We start from the raw sequence: 18,910 nt of genomic DNA on the forward strand, positions 1-18,910 counted from the left end.
CAGAATCGATGCTGACCTGTGCAACGCAGCCTACAGTACCATGTGTGTTAAAAGTGATGGAAAGCTCAGGTGGCGGCGAGGAACGGCTAAGTCCAGGGAAGAGAGAGATGGGATGAAGGGGCCAACGATGGGACGCCCGTTGTTGTCACTGACTTGGTGCATCGAGGTTCAAACATCAAGCGAGAGGGCATGTTGCAGCCCCCCGTCTTATATACAGCAGTCTATCCGTCTGTCTATATAATATGCTTCATTCGTGCCTTGTCATCGCCCTGCACCCGTCGACTGCGCGCCATCCAGTGCGCTCAAGCTCGGGTACCGCTGGGAGAAATCTCGCAGGTAGTCATCCTTCTGATCAGCGGTCATATCCAAAAGAGGCTGACCAGGCAAGTCGACTGCGACCAACTGCTCTGTTGCCGTAGCAGACGCCTGAGGTTTGGCTGCTGGCGAGGGCAGGTTGCCCGTGGGGATGCTATTGAGGTGCATCGGTTTCCGAGGAGCAGCTGGCTTCGGTTTGCTGGGAGGCAGAACTGGGGGTGCAGACCAAGTTCCGGAATGGTGGCTCGCGGCATGGGGAGCGGATACTGCTGCCGCTGGTTTGGAGGACGCCATGGGTTTGCGAGGGACCTCCGGCAGAGGCTTCTCGACCTTGGCGGCAGCTGAGGCAGCGTCCGAGTACTTGCCATACCCTTCAGCCGTTTTACGCACAGGGCCACTCTTCTGCTCTTGCAACAGATTCTGCACTCTGTTCTGGATGCTCATGGCTCTCGGGGGTGGACCAGCATTCCGGGGCCCAGACTGCGAGGCCGCTGCTGAGGGACCTGCACCAGGCGTGACACGCTTGCGGTATTCAGCTTGCGCAGCCTCGACCCTCTGCTCTTCCTCCTCCAGCTTTCGCCGCTCCAGTTCACGTCGCGCCTCTGGCGTCAAGGCATCGACGTCGCGAGAGTGGCCATCCTCGCTTCGATCGTCCGTGACCTCTGAGCCTGCAATGGGCGTCAAGTCACGACGGTCGTGTTCCTTGAACGGAGAGGGCGTCCGCGCGGAAGAGGACGGGCTGCCCTCAAACCTCTTGAACGCGTCACCAAACTTTGTGGCGAGCATATTCCGGCCCCCAGACAAAGACTGCACGCTCGATCGCTTCGCGTTCTTGGACTTTTCCGTGTCGCTGCCGGATCCCTCCATGCTTCGAAGGAACTCGAGGTTGTCACTCTCGGGCTGGGTATCATCGTCGGCCGGTGGGGGAATCGGCGAGACAGCTTGTGAGTAGGGCCGGCTCGACATACGACTCTGCGGACGCGACGCTTCCCGTTCACGTAGGTAGTCCAAAGTCGTTGTCTCGAAATTCATGCTCTGCGGTCTGGAGCGCTCAACGTTCAGCACGTTGGTTGGCGTGATGTCCAGCAAATCTGCCTGCGGCCGTCTGGGCTCCGTCGTGGCTTGAGAGACAGGTGATGATCTGCCCTGGCTTGACTGCGACTGCAGCGAAGTGACCCGTGACAGGCCGTTCATGTTCGCGTCAGGCGGTGATTGAGCGGTCATGTTGGCCGGGCTTGCCTGTCGCGTCGGCAGGCTTGAAGTGCGTGGGGACTCTGACGCTTGAATCTGCGCGACGCGGTGTGCAGTCCGAACTGGGGGCTCATACTGCAGGTCTGATGTTGAGGTGCCGATGGACACGTATCGAGAGTTTGCTTGGCCCGAGATAGCCTGCAGGTCCGGATCGCTGCGGATGATCGATTGAGCTCTGCTAATGTCTTGTTGTGCTTGAGCAGACGCTGATCTCGACATGGCTTCGCCATGCTGCGAAACAGCGCGGGGAGCTACGCTCGCCTGAACCACAGACTGAGGTCGCGCGCTTGGCGCACCAGACTGGGGAGGGCTTCGACTTGAGGCAAACACCTCGTCGGCCAGATGCTCAGATACGCGTTGGTTCAAATCGCCCTTCTTGGACGCCGCGGCGGAGGCTCCTGAATCGAAATCATATTTCGAGCCCGAATCATGCAGTAGCGAGAATTGGTCAAGGGAGGGGAATCGCGACGCGAACTCGTCCGGCTCACCGGGCCTCGTGGCTTTGGGGGATTTGGTGTCTAGGGCTGCGAACGGGTCTCCGCTCGCCGGCTGCGAAGGTTTCGAAGGCTGCGCTGCTGCCGCAGGTCCTGGCGAAGGTGTTGGGCGGCCTCGCCTCATGGGGGTGACCTCTGGTATCTTTGGTTTCTCCTCCACAGGCGGCGAGAACACCGCGCCCACTGGCTTGTTCTCCTTTGAAGGCGCCTTTGCCGGGACTTGCGCACTGGATTTACCGCCTGCATAGATCTTTTCTTCCAGTCAGCAAGTGCCTCACACTTCTTTTCAAGTCCACTCACGTCGTGAATAGGGACTTCGCGGCCCTGCAGAGCACAGGCCTCCTTCAAGACTTGGTAGATATTTGGCCGACTTTGCAGGTTCTCCCTCAACATCGATGCTGGAGATGGTTAGTACAACCCCCATGCCTCCAGCAGGAAGCTTACCGATCAGGCCTTTGAGCTTATGCGAAAAGGCTGGAGCCGGGGGGAATTTATAGCTGGCGTTGAGAATGGCGAGCTGCCCCTGGTCCTCGAACGGAGTCGTGTAATAGCAAAGCTTATATAAGAAAACACCCAGGGCCCAGATGTCGGACTTCTCGTTGAGCGGCTGTTTTCGATATACGTCGACCATCTCCGGGCTTCGATACTGCAGTGTCGTATGCTTCTGCACGTCCTCGTCCATCAATCGGCATTCTACCACGGATGTGGGCGCAGGCGAGGGCGGGGCCGAAGAGCCAAAGTCGCAGAGCTTGAATCGCTTGCTGGAGCCCTTTGTCGTTGTGATGAGGACGTTCTCAATCTTCAGGTCGCGATGGAGCAAGGGCGGCTTCAGGTAGTGCATGCATGCCACGCCCTCGGCCACGTCGCAGAAGATGTTGAGGATCTCAGGCTCGGTCAGGCGGTGCTGGAGTCGGGTGTTCATAAAGTCAATCAGGCCGCCGCCGCTACAGTACTCCATGAGCAGGAACACTTCGTAGCCTCCCCCCTTGAGCTCGTTCGCATGCGAGTCAATGTACGAGACGATCATTCGATGGCCTTTGAGCCGCTTCATCGTCTCGACCTCGGTGCGCATGCTACGCAGGTTCTCCTTGTCGGGCACCGCCACCCTCTTCAGGACAGCCAGGTCCGTCCCGTCGACTGGTTTTGGTAGCTTGACCAAATACACATGCGCAAATCCGCCCTCGGACAGGTATTTCTGTATCACGACTCGATGGCCGCCGACCTGGATCTTGGTGCCAGGTTGGAACGTGCCGGCAGGAGCTGCTGGGCCTGGCGCAATGGGCATTGGCGCCTGATACGCCCCGTGGCCAGCATGCCTTGGAGCTGCGCGTGCCCCCATCTGGTGTCCGTGTGAAGCCATCGTATGGCTGGTGTACAACCGGGCGTCGACCGTGGATGCCGTGAAGTTGGTCGTACTATTCGGAGGCGACGTGATTGTCGGGTGACGTAGGCGGTCGACTGCCAAGGTGGTGGTGGGTGGGTGGGTGGTGCGTATCCCAATTCCCAAAGAGAGAGGATCGGGCACTCGAAACGAACTCGCTCAGATCATCAGGAGGCGGCGAGGAAGGTATGTCGAGACAGCTGTCCTCAAGAGGAACACATTGCCTCCACTACGGGCCCTGTGAGTAAGAGTGGTGCCTCCGGTCGTGAAGGGCGAGGCAGCAATAGAAAGTCGGCCAGGAACAGGGGCGGCTTGCTGGTCGGTCAGTCCACGATAGAGGCATTCAGTACGGAGTACCCCAGGCAGCCAGCCAGCCAGCCAGCCAGGGAGGCAAGCCTCATCCAGCGGCCACTGTGGCGCGGTCTCAGCCTCATGTCGCTGTTAGCCGTGTCTCCCCGCATTGCGGACCCACTTCACAGTCGGGCCATGTTCGGTTAGCAGTAGTCTAAGGGACAACCTTCACGAACGTGACATTGGACGGGGTTTTTGCGTTTAATATAGGGTTATTTGGCTACATAATAATTGCCGCCAAATTGGGGATCTAGCGAGTCACATGTCTTATATTGCCCTCTGCATTGGCCGGCTGAGAGACCCTCCAGCCAAATCTTGGGCTTCCCAGCGAGTCAGCGAACTCGAGAGGGCAGAGACCAAACAAATCCATGTATCGTACATGTAGCTGGACGACGACCTCAAGTCTTCATTCTGTTTCATCAAAGAGGCCAGAGCACCACAAACTGGGAAAGATGGAAATTCTGTTCCCCCTTGCATTATTAGCAAGGTCCCCTGGGCCCCTTTAATCACTTTCACGGTGGTGATGACTCGGAATCCGGACGTGGCAGGAGCGGGATTCGGCATTGCTCAGGTGCGTCCCAATCTGATTTGTCACACACCGTGAAAAAGCGTCACCACTTGCTACCCAGACTAGCAACCTCATGCCATCCATCATGCACGCTTACTACTGTGTTGTCGGTGCCATTCGATGAGTAGCACTGTACAGTATCCCTTACACCAGAAATTCGAAACCCTCAGCTGCCACTGTGGCTTGTACGCTTGAGCCTTCAGGGGCCTGCGTGCCTTGAAAGTTCGTCCAAGAAGCGTCGTGCGCCCCATCTTGAACCATCACCCCCACCAAATCCGGTGGTTGTAGCGCGACATCAAAACACCATCATGACCCCTGCACTGGATGCCCAGGCAGGGCCAGACACAGGAGAGGCTCCGCTCGATCAAGAGTCTCGGGGGCCGGATGCGCACGGTTTCGAGCCACTGGCTTGTGTCTCGTGCCGAGCCCGCAAACTCAAATGTGATCGAACCAGACCAGCGTGCACTCGATGCACCAAAGTCCAGAATGACTGCGTGTATCCCGAGTCTCGCAGGAAACCGACGTTCAAGAGGCGCAATGTGAAAGAACTCGAAGCCAGACTAGGTTGGTTGTAGCTCATTGGCAGTGGGTGTGATGGTCAGGCTAAGTGAGAATCGGTAGCGCAAGTCGAGGACTATCTGAAGGAAGTCACACACAATGGTGACCAAGAGGGTCCAGAGTCTGGAGGCTCCAACGGCAGCAATGGGACGTTCGACTTCAACGTACAGAATGGCCAGGCCCAGCAGGGCCGCATGGCAGACGCCCCTATCAACAATGGCAGCACCGAAAATCCTGCATCGTTCGCTAACTCGCAGCTTCTGGGCATGGGGTACTCGGAAAGTCTGCCGCCGTTCGAGATCATGGAAGAGTTGTGCGTAGCACTCATCAATTGCCAAGTCTCCAAGGGCTAATGATCATGTCAGAATCAACATCTACTTCAGCACACAACATCCGCACATGCCCATCGTCCACCCCAGCAGGTTCTGGCAAGGATTCTACGGCGGTGCGATCCGGAGACCTCCCATGTGTCTGCAATACATCATGTGGGCTTCAGCAGCTCAGTTCCACCCCAAGTATGACGAATACAGCGAGGTCTTCTACCAGCGAGCACGGCAGTACATGGACGTGGACGAGATGAAGGCAAGTTCTCCGCAGCGCATTGGTGCCCTTTGCTTGCTTGTACTGATATGTGCGCAGGGCTCGGGAGAGCACTTTATCACCATGGCGCACGCCCAGGCGTATTGCCTGCTCGCCCAGTTCGAGGCGAAATGCATGTACTTTACCCGCGCCGCCATGACTTCGGCCAAATGTGTCCGCCTGGTGCAAATGATGGGCTTTGATCGCCTCGATGGCGAACAGGATGACCTGCCACCCGCCCTTCCGCCGGCTACATCGTGGGTCGAGATGGAGGAGCGTAGACGCACGTTCTGGGGCGCCTTTGCGATCGACTCTCACGCATGCGTGTCCACGGGCTGGCCAAGCCTGATTGCAAACGCCGATGTAAGTGATGGTTGATTTAGGTCTGTGCGAGTTGGTTGACGCTCATGCCAAACAGATCACCACCAGACTACCTGCGTCCGAGGAGGCCTTCACATCTGGCAAGGAGGAGCTCGCGCCATTCCTGGATGAGATCTTTCATGGCGCGACGTACGAGGGGTTCGCCGGACCGATTGTCATCTGCCGGATCTTCAAGGGCATCATGCACCACGTGCACCGCTCAAAACCCAGAGACCAGCCTGAAGACCTTCTCAACGGGGCATTCTGGAAGCGCCACCGCGAACTCGACAACGAGCTTCTGAGCGCCTTCATGTTCCTGCCCGAGCAGTTCCGTCTGCCTCGGAATATCAGAAACCCCATGGCTCTACACTTGAATCTCAACCTGCATGCATCAGTCATTTGTTTGCACCATGCGGCGGTAGAGAAAGCCGAGAAATTTGGTCACACGGACACAATCAAAGCGAGCATCGGCCGCCTCAAGAACGCTGCCGACGAGATTGTGAGCATCGCACGGCTCACGGCGCACAACACTTCCATTTTCGTAAGTCATCACAAGGATAGTTGCATATAAGACCTAAGCGCGAGTCTAACCTTGACGTAGAAAAACCCCCTCTCGTCCCTGTCACTGTACTGCGCCACTACAGTCTATGTTTACATGGCCAAGACAGACATTCGACACGGCTTTGATGCCATCGACAAGGCCAACTTTGAGACGCTCATCCAGGCCATGGAGGCCATCGCCCGGGTTCATCAAATCACCAGGGCCTTTCTACAGCAGGCATGTCTCGACATTGAGCGGAACGGCCTGCTGTCTGTCATTGAAGCACCCTCTCTGGGCAAGTACAGAGACAGCTTTGGCATGGCCGGCTCGAACATCCCCATGCTAGCGCGCAGTTCAGTTGGCCGGCACACCAAGGTCTCTCCCGTATTGCCCGGCAGGCTACCGCTCGACAAGCCAGAGGGTCGGGTGCGACCGGCGAACCTCCGCTTGTCCAAAGGGAACTGCAGCGTTGCCTTTGCTGACGACGATGACAACGGTGGATCCCAGGTCAGCTTCAATCCATCCTTAGGGGCTGTCACACGGAACATTGCCATTGCGCCGACGGCGGATCTCAATATGATGTACAGCAACAAGCGAAAACGTCCATTGGAGGTACCAGGTTCATCGGGCGTCGTTGACTTACAAGGAACGGACATGACCAGCTTTGCATCAAACGGCCTTCCAAACAGAAACACCAGCTCCAATCCCACCACCACCACTGGAGACCAATTGGTCAACAACATGCTCGGCTCCGTGGGAATGGGTTCTCACAGCATGCTAGGGAACAACATGGCACTGCCAGATCGAACGACGCCCTCATCCTCGGCGTCCCCCTTGCCGCCGCAGACCTTCTCGGTCGGACGTGCCGAGACACAGTCAGGAAGCAGTGAGGAATCACCAAAGGCGACGACTGGTCTCGGGAACACTGTCGAGGAGAACCGGTTCGACTTCCGCCCGTTTGCAGGGCGCGTCGCCACGCCCCTCTGGCCAGATCTCACCGACGACTTCTTCCACGACATGGTGCAGGACGCACTGTCCTCGCAGAACAACGGCGAATCCCTCAACTTCTTTGGCGATCCCAACTGGGCAGGCGGACACTTGCCAGGCTGAACGCGCGCGACACTTGCGTGTGTTTTCCAGGCGTTTTAGGCATACGAACTTGATCTCTCTGGACATATTCGGATCTCTTGCATTGAAAAAGAAATACCCCCATGTACACTTTACGCATTTACGGCTTTCAGGCCGCTATGACGACGTTTCCGCAGCGAGGATCAATTTACTACTCATCTCAGGCGTTCGTACCTATCTACCTCAACTGTATCCGTACGATCTTACGTGTAATTGATCGGGCTCGACGCAGATGTTGTTGGTGTTTGCCAAGACGCAGTGCGACCAACAGCGACTAACGTTCGAAGCCTGCATGTTCCACTGCTCCCCTACGCTAGGGTCGTTAGTGAAGGAAGTGACACCGGCCCCGATGCATGACAAGTGTCAGTCCAACTACTAGCGGATGGGCCTGCGCGCAGACCACCCACACACACACACACGCAAGTAAAGTTTCCGACGGGGTGCGCATCCGTGCGATGTGTCTGTTGGGGGCGACGCTACGTACTACGAGCACATGTGGCTGAGGCGTAAAGCGCGAACACACATACCTGCGATGATGCAGCAAGACACCCTACCGCATCAGAGAATCAGAATAGTCTGGTATTCCCGCCTGGCGCGAACAGAGCTGGGACGGACGTCGCTCGTTGAGGATCGACAGCGGGATCCGGGACGGCTTGGCTGTTGGTTGGACAGTCAGTTCCTGTTCCGCGGCACCAGCTGCTTGATCTGAGCACTCCCTTGGATTTGCTTGATTGTGTTGGTTGGGCGGAATGTCACTCGGGCCAGGCCAGGCCAGGCCAGTCCCAGTCGTCCATGGACCATGGCCGCGGACCTGGGCAGACGCACGCGACCTGATTGTGCAAGATCCTGAGAGATGGACGATGATGAACACAGCAAAAGTGTGTGTGCAGACTTGCGCAGCCTTGGACGTGATGCCATGTGGTGCATCGGAGGAGGCGAGATCGGATCTTGCTCGCACGCACGCGGCCACATGTTCATCCTTTGGAAGATCTCCAGGAGCGACAGTGCACAAGTCACTTTTGTGATTGCGTAGATGTACCTACCTACGGAGCACATGCACGCACATGCACAAAGGACGGCGGCGATCAATCACCAAGATGCGAGATGACAGACATGGGACCCCCTCCCTCTCCTCCATCGTCCGCCACCCTGGTCCTGGTCCGTTGGCATTGTTGGCACGCGCCACGGCCCACGCATGGACCTCGACAGGGGACCTCCCTCCCGCTTGTCAATATCTCCCTGACAGGGTGGCCTGTCACCTTCCCATGCTCTTCTCCAGTCCGAAAATCGTCGGTGACAGCTGGGCCACTGGGACAATCACCGCACCGCGCATGGCCAGGGTGCGCGCTCGGAGACGTGCAGGGCCCAGGCAAGCAAGCAGGCAAGCTCACTCATCAATTCCACTTTATTCTGTTCCATATCTGCACCTGGATCAATCTGGCTGGCGCCAACATTGTTCACACAAACATCATCATCATCGTCATCGGCCTCGAGAAGACCGCAGACGGCGCGCGGAGAGAACACCGCTGTGTCCGTGCCCCGAGATCCGGTATCTAGACTACCGACATGCGTGCGCCCTCCACCAATTTTCCAGGCCCGCACATTGAGCGGATTGATGAGACTACTTGTACGCGCCGTCGAGGAAAACAAAAGGGTGAGCACGTACTCCGTACACACGGACGGATACCGACCGAATTGTCTGAGCTAAGCCGTCTGACAGGCGGGACTGTCCACAGTCCACGGACACACCCACTTGACCCCCAGTCGGCGAGAGCAAAGGCTAGATCGTTTCGAGGCTCCACGACCGAATGACACTCACATCGCTCCACTCCGCCATCTGTCGATCCCCAGCTGAGCTGCAGGGATTCTACGGCATCCGCCGCCTCACACGCCCCCCCTCCTCGTGCCCACTCACCCTTTTTCCCCTTCCATCTGGCGCTAGGTATTCTAGCTCGGGACCCTTTGGCAGCTCCAGCCTGTCACTGGAGCGCGTTTCGTGGGAGAGGATTGGTGCGTGTCGGCAGCACGCGCAGCGCAGATCGTTGTGCTGTAGACGACGTTTGCCGTACATCATTTGTTGACAGCTTTGATTCGACTGGCGATCACCGTACCGAGTGGGAAAGGGGGCCAGTCGACAATGACTCAATAGCGCCGAATTTTCTTATTTCCGGGAAGACATGAGAGCCAGAGCTGGCGGCGTGAGGCTCGACACCGGGTCAAGAGACCATCAGCCTTTCATGATGGCCAGCACGGACTGATGGCCACGCCCGAGGAGGGCCAACAACGTGCGCCACGAGTCTGTCCTGTCTCAGGTGGAAATCCTCCAGAGGCGAGCGGCTGATGTGTCTTCCCGCCCGAGTGGCGTCCGGCACAGGTGGACGACCAGCGGTCACGGACCAGTTATCTGGTATCGGCTGGAATGCAATCCATGCCTTTGAATACCGTGGCTCGAGTCCTGACGGGTCTATGCAGCTGTATACACGCGCCGTGCCCGGCCCAGCCGCTTTCGTCGAAGATGACATGAGACGGCGAACGGCAAGCCCACGATAGTGGTGCAGGATGGCGAGGATTGGTGCGGTCGAGCTCTGCAGATGGCTATACGCACACGTTGGCCAGCCATGCCAGCACCAGAACAGCATTGGCAAGACAGACACCCCACAGTGCAACCGCGGCTCAGCTACAATGACATTCAACTGTCTGGGTCTGGGAGCCTCTTGGGAAGACACCGCGGGACAGGACTCGACGAGCCTCACCCCGTCCTTGCCACCGCACGCGGCAGCCGCCATGAATTCCATCTGGAACACGGGCCACGACCCGTGTCGCCCGTGCGTGGGTAGATTACAAATGCGCCTATCCAAGAGTCCAAGACATTGATGAAGAAGACTGCTTCCACCCGAGACACTGCAGTGACAGTGAAACCCACACAGGTCGGGAAACACGCTCTCCAGGCTCCAGCTGCCTTGTTTTGTGGTGAAGCGACTCCCGAAATTTCAATAGACTAGTACGTATAGGCTCCTCGGCAGACGGAACTACTGCACGGTCTGCTGGCTCTCCTACCGAGCATGCGCAGCACATCTTTGCCTCCGCGGATCACTACGTACGTACCTTACCAGAATCAAGAAGCCACATTACGCTGCCCACCACACCAATGCCTGCTCCCGCGCACCGTCTGGCATAGCGCGAGACCGCTCGTGCACAGTCTTTCATGATTTGAGCAACAACAGCCAGCCAGCCAGCCGTCCCGTCCTGGATGGAGCCGGCATGCCAGCACCACCAACATGTGCCGCGGGAGAAGGAGGCTACGCAAAGATGGCGATACGTAACAGGGGGTGTCAGTGACATACAGACGGAATCCTGGAACCTTTCTGCCCCTTGGGATTTGACACTGGCGCGCGGTGGCCCTCGGCGCGGCGAGAGAAGATCTGCCCTTTCTTATACCGTGACTCGTTAGCCAGACGCTGGCTTTCGAGGCGGCCGCTGCAGTGGCGGCGCGCCCTCATGTCATGTCACGTCACGTTGGAGTGCCTCGCCTTGCTCCGTGGCCCGTTGCATCGTGACAAAGTCCTTTTTATCTCCGTCCGTTCGCGCCTAGGCAGAATGTAGAGGCGATGAATGAACCTCGGTCGTCCCCAGCTTATAGCAGCGGATCATATGAGAATGATGCTCGACTCTATGTACTAGCCGCCGAGAAGCACCAGGAGGTTACAGTGTCAGCAATGCTAGTCCATTGCCAGATTTCGTGCCCATAGAACGGAGTTATCCTTTTTTTTTTCCTTTTTGGCCTTCCTTGCACTGGCCCCTTGAAGAGGGATATTCCTTGCTCTCCATGCCAGGCTAGACCCTATGCCAAAAAAGCCAATGTGATGCCATCAACGTACAGGTGATTATATATCAAAAATCCAAGCATCACGTAACAATCATCATCAAGTTGGGAATGGCAGACCGCGTAGCCGCCACATGGGAACTTTCCAAGGTTCGGTGGAGACGAGGATGATCCTTAACTACGTAGATATGATGGCCAGGCACATCGTACGCACGCAAGATGGGAATAAACATGCATTTCTTGCTTGTGGAGGGCGCCAAAGTGCGAAAGTCCCTTGAAGATCAATGCTCCATCCATCCATCCCACACACACGACGTCGGGCTAATACACTAACTAATAATTCATGGTTGCTCCTTGCTAGCCATTGCCTCTAGGGTCCTCCACGGCTGTGGCGATCGCTGCCAAAGTCAAGCGCCTAGCAGCGAGGCTGTGCAAGCAGCAGCGAACATGTGGACTGGCACTAGATTAGCGCCGCCGTCATGGCGGATGGATCGCGGTCGTCAAATCGACACTAATTAAGGACCGAGCTGCGAGTTTGGCGCGTGCCATCCGTCGCATTGGATGTGGGAGTTTGAACAAGTGCAAAATGTGCGTAGTGAAATACGTAGCCACTGATGGGATTAATTACACTATATGTACACTTCGTAAATGTCGTTAATCGTGCGTGCTTTGTTCCCTCTGATGGAGGGATGTGCAACTTTTCTCCAACTCTATATGCGCCTTGATTTAATAACCCGCCCCGTACAGGTCGTCCTTGACATGCCTTGTGATGAAGATATATATGCCCGGGTATAATGCATGTTGTTGTATGTAGTCAAAGGAAATAGTCCTTTGTCGTGGTGGCCGTCATGGCTGATTGGAGAGTCAGGCTCCTGTGCCGACAATTGTCGGGTTGCGTTGAGGGTGACTGACTTGCGTAGGGCGTTCCAGAAAAACGGTAGTCGACTCCCGCATTCTCCAGGCAAATGGTATTGATGCGTGTGTGGAGATTTGTTGTTGGAGATGCCAGGCTTTTTCGCTCCTCACACGCTGGTGCGCTTGGAGGCTGACCCTCGGTATCGCTGGAACGACTCCAACTCCTCCTCATACGGGACCCCTTCGCCGTCACTTAGCGTCAAGCCATCTTGCTGAATGTGCGGATCCGATCCCTCGGTGCTTGAGGGGACTTTGCCTTCGGCGCTTCTGCCGCTCATGGCGTCGGAAGTGACGCGGGCATTTGTGATCATAGCGGGAAGTTGACGTCTGCGCGCATTGATGAACCAGTTGGAAATTTGATCTAGTGGCAGTTAGGACATGGCTCGAATCGGTACTGGTGGACCGGGAAAAAACTTACTCATTTGCAGCCCAGTCTGACGCATCAGTTCCTGCTTCTCGTCTTCGGTGGGATAAGGGTGTGAGACGTGAGCGTGGAACCATGACCGAAGTTTGTCGGTCGTTTCCTTGGGCAGGTTACCGCGGCGTTTACGCTGCTTCTGATCATGAGGGGCTCCGGCATGGCCCATCTCGCCATAACGAGGGTACTCGGGGTATGAGTGGCGTGTGTAGGTGCCAGCAGAGAAGGGAGAGCGCTCGTATGTGTGATGAGGAGAGCTTGCTGTGTGCGTCTGACTCGGGTGTCGGTAAGCAAAGTCGTAAGCCGGCCCAGCATGACGGTGCGTGTTCTCGGCAGCCGCAGGAGGCGGTACTTGGTGTGCCTGATGAGGAGCGTGGTGAGTCTTCGTGTCTCGATAGTCGTCCAAGTGGGAGCCACGAGCCACAGGTCGCACAGCGACAGGCCTCTCGGTGCTCAAAGTAGGAGGGAAATTGGGTGCGGCAGGGCCATTTTCCACGTGCAAGCTCCGTTCGGACATCTCCACGGGAGCAGGAGGGGCCACTGGCAATGTGGCATGCGGTGATCGTGCTTCATGACCCTGCTGTTCGCCATGGTGGAGGAGTCGGGGTATTTGCCTTGCCCGCTGTCTCTCGAACTCATCGTCGATGGGCGTTCTCCGCCTCTTGGTTGATGGGGGAGAGTAGACGTAGGCCTGAGATGTCGAGTGCCCAGTCGCAGGAGTGTGTGGTGAGAGCTCGGCGGAGTGGACGGGTGATGTGCAGGGAGATAGCAAATCTGGGAATTGCTTCACTTGTGTTAGCGAACATGTGAGAGTTTGTGGGCTTGTATACGTACGTGGCGGATCGAGGGCAGAGACACGGCATTCGAGCTCGAGTTGTGCTGAGGATAAGACTGAAAGCGGGAGAGATCCCATGTGTATTCTTTGGCAAACCCAATGTGAGCCGTCGGTGCTGGTGCGATCATGGCCATCGTGGAAGATGGGGGTGACAGGTGTCGTTTGGCTTTGTTGTGTTCTTGGTGCTGATTCGACTGGACTGCCACTGTTGGGCTATCATCCATTACCAGAAGGTACGCAACGGGAGGGTGAGCTCGACCCAGCCAACCAACAATCGATGGCGGGCAGTGAACGCAGAAGAGATGTGTGTGCCTATGGCGGATCAAGTTGAATCCTCGGGGTTTGGTGAGCGAGCAGTTGTGGGCGTTGGTCGGTATTAGGATATTCGTAGGCGGTTTGCTTCGAGTATTAGATGTCTATGCAAGAACAAAAGACGCTGTATGAATTATTGAAGGGAACAAGACTTTGTTTGAGATCTTGGTGGACGCAAGCCGGGCGATCAAGGAGGTCCCAGATCTTTAAAAGAGCCACCACCACCAGATGCTCATGCACATGTGTGGAGGCGGGGATCAGCCAGGACGGCTGCCAGGCGAACTAAGCCGAATGGGACGAGGTGTGCGAAGCATGGGTCCGACGATCAGAACTTGGCTCCATGGCCGCCAAGCGCCCAAGCCAATGCCAACGTCCGAGATGAAGAAAGGAACCCCCGTAATGTCAGTGAAGCATTCGTCGAGGGGCCGCCAGAAGCAAGCAGGGTGGGTGTGAAGCTAGCGTCCAGTGGCTGAGGCAGTCCCACGCTCATGGGTGGTGACACCCGACGCTGGGATCATGACCACGCTCCGGGGGTGCACCATGCTCCAGGGGCTGACGCCAGGGGGCGTGCTCTCAGCTTCAGTCCTTTTCCCACCAGAGCGACTCCGACCCAACGAGCTGTCGCTTGGCGGGTGAAGGTTCCCAGCGGGACCAGTGATCAGCAAGGGCCCCGGGACATCTAATGAGGAAGCCCGGCGGAAACATGAAGGAAGGCAGCTAACTCGATTGTGTCTCTTTAGACGTCTCTCGCGCACGGCTGCATGGCGGTTGACACTTGAAGACAGCACCAAGGCCAAGTTGGTCTTGCTGTCGTCGTCGTGAGGTGATGAGTCGGTGGATGAGAAGTCGAGCCCTCTGACAGTGACAGCTCATCCATATCGCTGTCCAAAGTCCCGAATAGTCGGCACATCTTGGTAGGAACGTGTTATTCCCGCTGCTCTAGTCGTGGCAGGCTGAGCACGTCCATTGTTGCCACCTACTAATCTTCAGCGCTAAGGCGCCCATGACATGGATGTCACCCGCCGGCCTCATCAAAAGACTGGAGTTGATCTTACACTCATCACTCGAGGCGCTAGTGACCAGCAGAGCAAGACGATCAATCCATGCTCAGCCATGTGCAGCTGCTCAGCTGGCACGAAAGGAATCGCTCTAACCCCCAATGGTACAATGGACCTGCGCACAGGAGGCAGGTCGCCGAACCTTGGTACGGTGGCTGTGTCGCGGCCGTGAAAGCTAGCGCCGACGACCGCTAATAATTAATAAGGGCGCGGGCATCGGTGCCTGTGGCTGGCTCGCCAGGTTTCTTCGGATCCGGCTCGACCTGGCTTGTTGGTGTTGATGAATTATCATTTTATTACTGAAAACCAGTACGTATCCGTGCGTACGCAGTGATGATTGCGCAGGGGCTTCGAAGCGCGAAACCGCGAGTGAGATGGATGGTCCACTTAGCCGGCCAAAGCCTCCAGCGCCGGTTCATCTATTAGCTCCATTCTGTAGGTCGGTCCGTTCAAGATGCCTTTTTGTTGTTGCTGCGAGTACCGGTGATCAGTCATCACCAGTGCACCATTCTTCAGACCTTCTCACGACAATTCGACCCAGGAGTTCGGAGCCTCGCGCGGCGCCCGCCGCGGCGTGGTGGCTGCTGGCTTTCGCTACGCCAACAATTCCAGTGCCAAGGTCCTGGGAACCAACCCTCCTTTTCCCATCTTAATTGCCGAAGTCGACTGGACTCGTCAGGTCCTGTTGAGTTGTGCAGAGTTAGTTGGTTGATGTGGTTTCACCCTGTTTTACTGGCATGGCTGGAGTGTCACTGCACGACAAGGGGCGGCCGATGATGACCCTCTTGTGATGTGGGCGGGCAACCCCGGTCGCCTGTCGCCCATTGACATTGTCCCCATGTGTGACAGGTGCCAGATCTTAAGAGCTGTCAAAATCTCGAGCGAGGCGGACGCCGCAAATTTACGTCCATCTTGCAGGCGGCGCCCGATCACCCAATTCCCCGGGCTGTGTGTGCTGACCATCACTTGCTTGCTTTTTCTGGCCTTGTGCCACAGTGCACAATCTCCATGATCCTGCAGTGACATGTCCTCGTGTCCTCGAGACGGAGAGATGCGATTGGGTGGCCCTCGACAAGCATCTGTGCAAGGGAGGCACCGACGATCACCGGGGTGCGATCGGGCCCGAATCTGTTGGTGTGGAGCTCGTAGGCGTGCAATTGGCAAATTGGGTGTAAAGGTATCCGCACATATCGCTGGTGGAGATGTTCAGTAATTAATTATACCCGCAAGGCCAGCTACGTACTGTTAGTCGGGAGACTCCTGTTGCTCCTGTATCGTTTGATAGCCTCGCATGGCGATATAGATGGGAAATGCTGGAGGCGGCTGTGCGATCTGAGGCCGTCAGCGTCTCTTCAGGTGAACAGGACGGAATCCGCACGACCGAAAGCTCGGATGCATGATGCTGTAATTAGCAGCCCTGGTCTCGAGACGGCCAGCGAGCATGTGCCCGAGTGCGCCCATGGCTGCCATCCCGACATGTTGGTTTGGGGCCTGGGCATACCGAACCTTGCAGATTTTCCACAGCAAACTGCATCAAGATGGTCATCTCTTCGGCGTGAGGATGCAGCTGGCAGGATGCCTTGCCAAATGCTGAGTCGACTCGTTTCAAGGCGGTCTACCCCCGGATGAGGGTTTGATCCGAGGGCAGGAGAGATCTCGCACAGGCACGAGCTGGTTGCCTGTTGTTCATCGCTCTGAGCAGCGTTGGAGTTTGTGTCGACCTGAAGAATGAGGGCTCCGATGCAGTGTCACGTCCAACGGCATCGACGCACGGCAAACTCTCATGCAGGCGATGGCATAAGGGAAGTGGCTGCCTAATCAAAGCATGGACGGAAAGAAGGAACTGAGGAAGGAAGGAAGGTTGGGGCAGTTGCGCAGCTGTCGTCATGCTCTCGCGTGCCTCATCTCATCTGATTCATCTTTCATCTTTATCACGTGCGCTTCTTCATCAAGGGTGAGCTCAGGCAGCAGGTTCTCAGTCCAAGGTGCCTCAGCAAGGTGAGCCTTCATCGCCAGGTACATGTACTACTCTACTGTTCAATGTCCACGCTCACATGCTACAAGCTCAACGTACCGACTGTGCGAACCACGGAGATGGAGAGCACCTCAGTCGCCTCCCATCTCAGCTAGCATCACATCGCGGCATATCCCGCATCGAGAATTCGCGTGTCATCCAGCAACCCGCATGCCACAAGGAGGCATCACGAACCGCTTCCTCGGGCTCTGTCCACCATCGGCGTCGGTTCGGTGCGTCCGTGTGCAACGACCAGCCCGCCGGTAGACTCACCAATGAGGCTTTTGTACCACCGTTTCGCCAGTCAGCCGACACGTTTGGCGTGCCCGCACAGCCCATCACCGGCATCCTGCATGTCATCAGGGCCTTCGGTGCGACTCTCATGTTACGACGTAGCAGCGAAGAGGAGAGACTGCGGTGACCTGAGAGTCTTCATTTCTGGCGCGCCACCGGCAAACGCTTACGGAATTGGGCACACTGCCGGTATCAAGTCATTGTATTCATATGTGAGGGATCTCGTGGTGGCCGACAGTGTCACCTTCTGCTGGCAATGCTGCAGGTACGTTGGAACTTGTGGTCGACGTCGATCGTGTACGTATTGGTATTCTACGGGTAATCCATTGCACTGAAAAAAAAAAGATGCAACTGCCGGTCGAAATACGTACCATACATGTGTACGTATCCTCCATGACGAGGATCCGGCCGGTCGCCCTTCATTCATATCTATTCAATCTCACTGCCGTCGTCACTAGCCGTCTCCGATGCAGGCTGGCTCGCTGCATAGACAAAGCGTCAGAGACTCGGAGAGTCTGCGAGGTCCATCGACGGCAGATGGGGGAATGAACGAAGGGGCAGCTGGGGCGTGCTCCAGAGCACTCACAAGTCATAACGCACAAGCTAGCTCCCTTGCCCAAGGCTCGGGGCACCATGTGGACGAGGATGTGATATCCTTGATGAGTTGATGAGGGAAACGGCAAGCCTTCGCCAGTCCTGTCCTTCAAGCAGTTGCTCTCTGCTCAAAGCCGTGTGTTGTCAATTCTGACATCTGACATGCATGTCAACCGTTTCGGGGCACTTGCGCCGAGTTTGACAGCCTCGGACCCCTGCCCCTGCATCCGAAACAATGCGTCCCGGGCGGCAGCTCCGTCCACCTTTCTGACCGCTGGCCAGGGCAGGGGTCTTTCGGTTAGTGTGCGTAAGTACTAAGGTACGTACGACGTATTACCATACCAAATCAGTATGTATGTAGTACATATTTCAGGAGCATTCAACTTTGACGAGTCTGTCAGATTAGGAAAGCAGGCTCTCGAATTCACTGTGAGAGTGATGAAATGCCTGCATTTCCTTTGCGGGGGTCGGACTGCCGAGTGAGCAGGGCACCTGGGCGCCATGTTTGATGATTGATACGGCATTGTGCAACAAGGTCAAGCCTTGCATTGCTGCGTCGATCTACTGCCGAAGAACCTCGGGGTCATTACTTGTGGCGACACATAGCACAGGAACCTAGGTACCTGTGAGGATCATGTGTCTTATACGCAGTGATAATTGTAACCAGCACTTATACGTACGGCAAGTCGGAAACAGGGTAACTATAGTCCGTGACTGCTATAAGCCCCGCACGGCGGAACTTGTTCAGACGAGTCGGCTCATGTAAATGCATCGCATCACGCAGGGCAAATGTCTGAGGCTTCGTCAGACAAAACATCAGCATTATACTTTTACTTTGGGCGCGACGCGTGCCGAGCACTGGGTACTCATGTGTCTCTGCCCAATTCCTATAGTCTACACGCACCGTCAGCAAACATGAAAGTGATTCAATTACAAGACTGCTAGTGATGTGGGCTGTCCTAAGGCTGAGCCTGGCTATGTGCCTGGTTAATAGTTTCAGCGCACTATTAGTGAACAAGGCGATAAGACTAAATAAAGATTGGGGTTTCATCGCTTGATCTTTTCGCTTAATTACCCCTTCGCTTCTTTTACTGAATTCCGCGAACCCGGAATTCGAGCCG

The 18,910-nt window shown here is 56.4% G+C and overlaps 4 protein-coding genes across 4 annotated transcripts; 1 reads left to right on the plus strand and 3 right to left on the minus strand.

Moving 5' to 3' along the window:
* Positions 1-261: 261 nt before the first annotated feature.
* F5Z01DRAFT_623134 (uncharacterized protein) lies at positions 262-3,420 on the minus strand (the record flags this gene model as incomplete). Its single annotated transcript, XM_046261304.1, has 3 exons — positions 262-2,310; positions 2,361-2,458; positions 2,505-3,420. The coding sequence occupies 3 exons, from the start codon at positions 3,418-3,420 to the stop codon at positions 262-264; spliced, it is 3,063 nt and encodes a 1,020-aa protein (XP_046117824.1).
* A 1,248-nt stretch (positions 3,421-4,668) lies between these two features.
* On the plus strand, positions 4,669-7,508 carry F5Z01DRAFT_623340 (binuclear zinc transcription factor; the record flags this gene model as incomplete). The annotated part of the gene is made up of 6 exons (XM_046261314.1): positions 4,669-4,924; positions 4,982-5,231; positions 5,284-5,504; positions 5,568-5,860; positions 5,916-6,398; positions 6,459-7,508. The coding sequence occupies 6 exons, from the start codon at positions 4,669-4,671 to the stop codon at positions 7,506-7,508; spliced, it is 2,553 nt and encodes an 850-aa protein (XP_046117825.1).
* A 4,863-nt stretch (positions 7,509-12,371) lies between these two features.
* On the minus strand, positions 12,372-13,651 carry F5Z01DRAFT_637112 (uncharacterized protein; the record flags this gene model as incomplete). Its single annotated transcript, XM_046262259.1, has 3 exons — positions 12,372-12,625; positions 12,683-13,466; positions 13,517-13,651. 3 exons carry the CDS (start codon positions 13,649-13,651, stop codon positions 12,372-12,374), a joined length of 1,173 nt encoding a protein of 390 aa, XP_046117826.1.
* A 1,927-nt stretch (positions 13,652-15,578) lies between these two features.
* F5Z01DRAFT_135297 (uncharacterized protein) lies at positions 15,579-16,649 on the minus strand. The gene is made up of 3 exons (XM_046257599.1): positions 16,266-16,649; positions 16,131-16,219; positions 15,579-16,080 (listed from the first exon to the last, which is right to left on the minus strand). The coding sequence occupies exons 1-3, from the start codon at positions 16,355-16,357 to the stop codon at positions 15,617-15,619; spliced, it is 645 nt and encodes a 214-aa protein (XP_046117827.1). The 5' UTR covers positions 16,358-16,649; the 3' UTR covers positions 15,579-15,616.
* Between the last annotated feature and the right edge of the window lie 2,261 nt (positions 16,650-18,910).

Source organism: Emericellopsis atlantica, assembly GCF_019669845.1.
Source record: "Emericellopsis atlantica unplaced genomic scaffold F5Z01scaffold_15, whole genome shotgun sequence".
Taxonomy (NCBI): domain Eukaryota; kingdom Fungi; phylum Ascomycota; class Sordariomycetes; order Hypocreales; family Bionectriaceae; genus Emericellopsis; species Emericellopsis atlantica.

Excerpts from the sequence above, each read along its gene's own strand:
- F5Z01DRAFT_135297 (XM_046257599.1), bottom strand. The coding sequence starts at position 16,357 with ATGGCAGCCATGGGCGCACTCGGGCACATGCTCGCTGGCCGTCTCGAG. Across the intron at positions 16,220-16,265 it reads ATGCATCCGAGCTTTCGGTC|ATCGCACAGCCGCCTCCAGC; the intron begins GTGCGGATTCCG and ends TGACGGCCTCAG. Across the intron at positions 16,081-16,130 it reads CAGGAGTCTCCCGACTAACA|CGATATGTGCGGATACCTTT; the intron begins GTACGTAGCTGG and ends CATCTCCACCAG.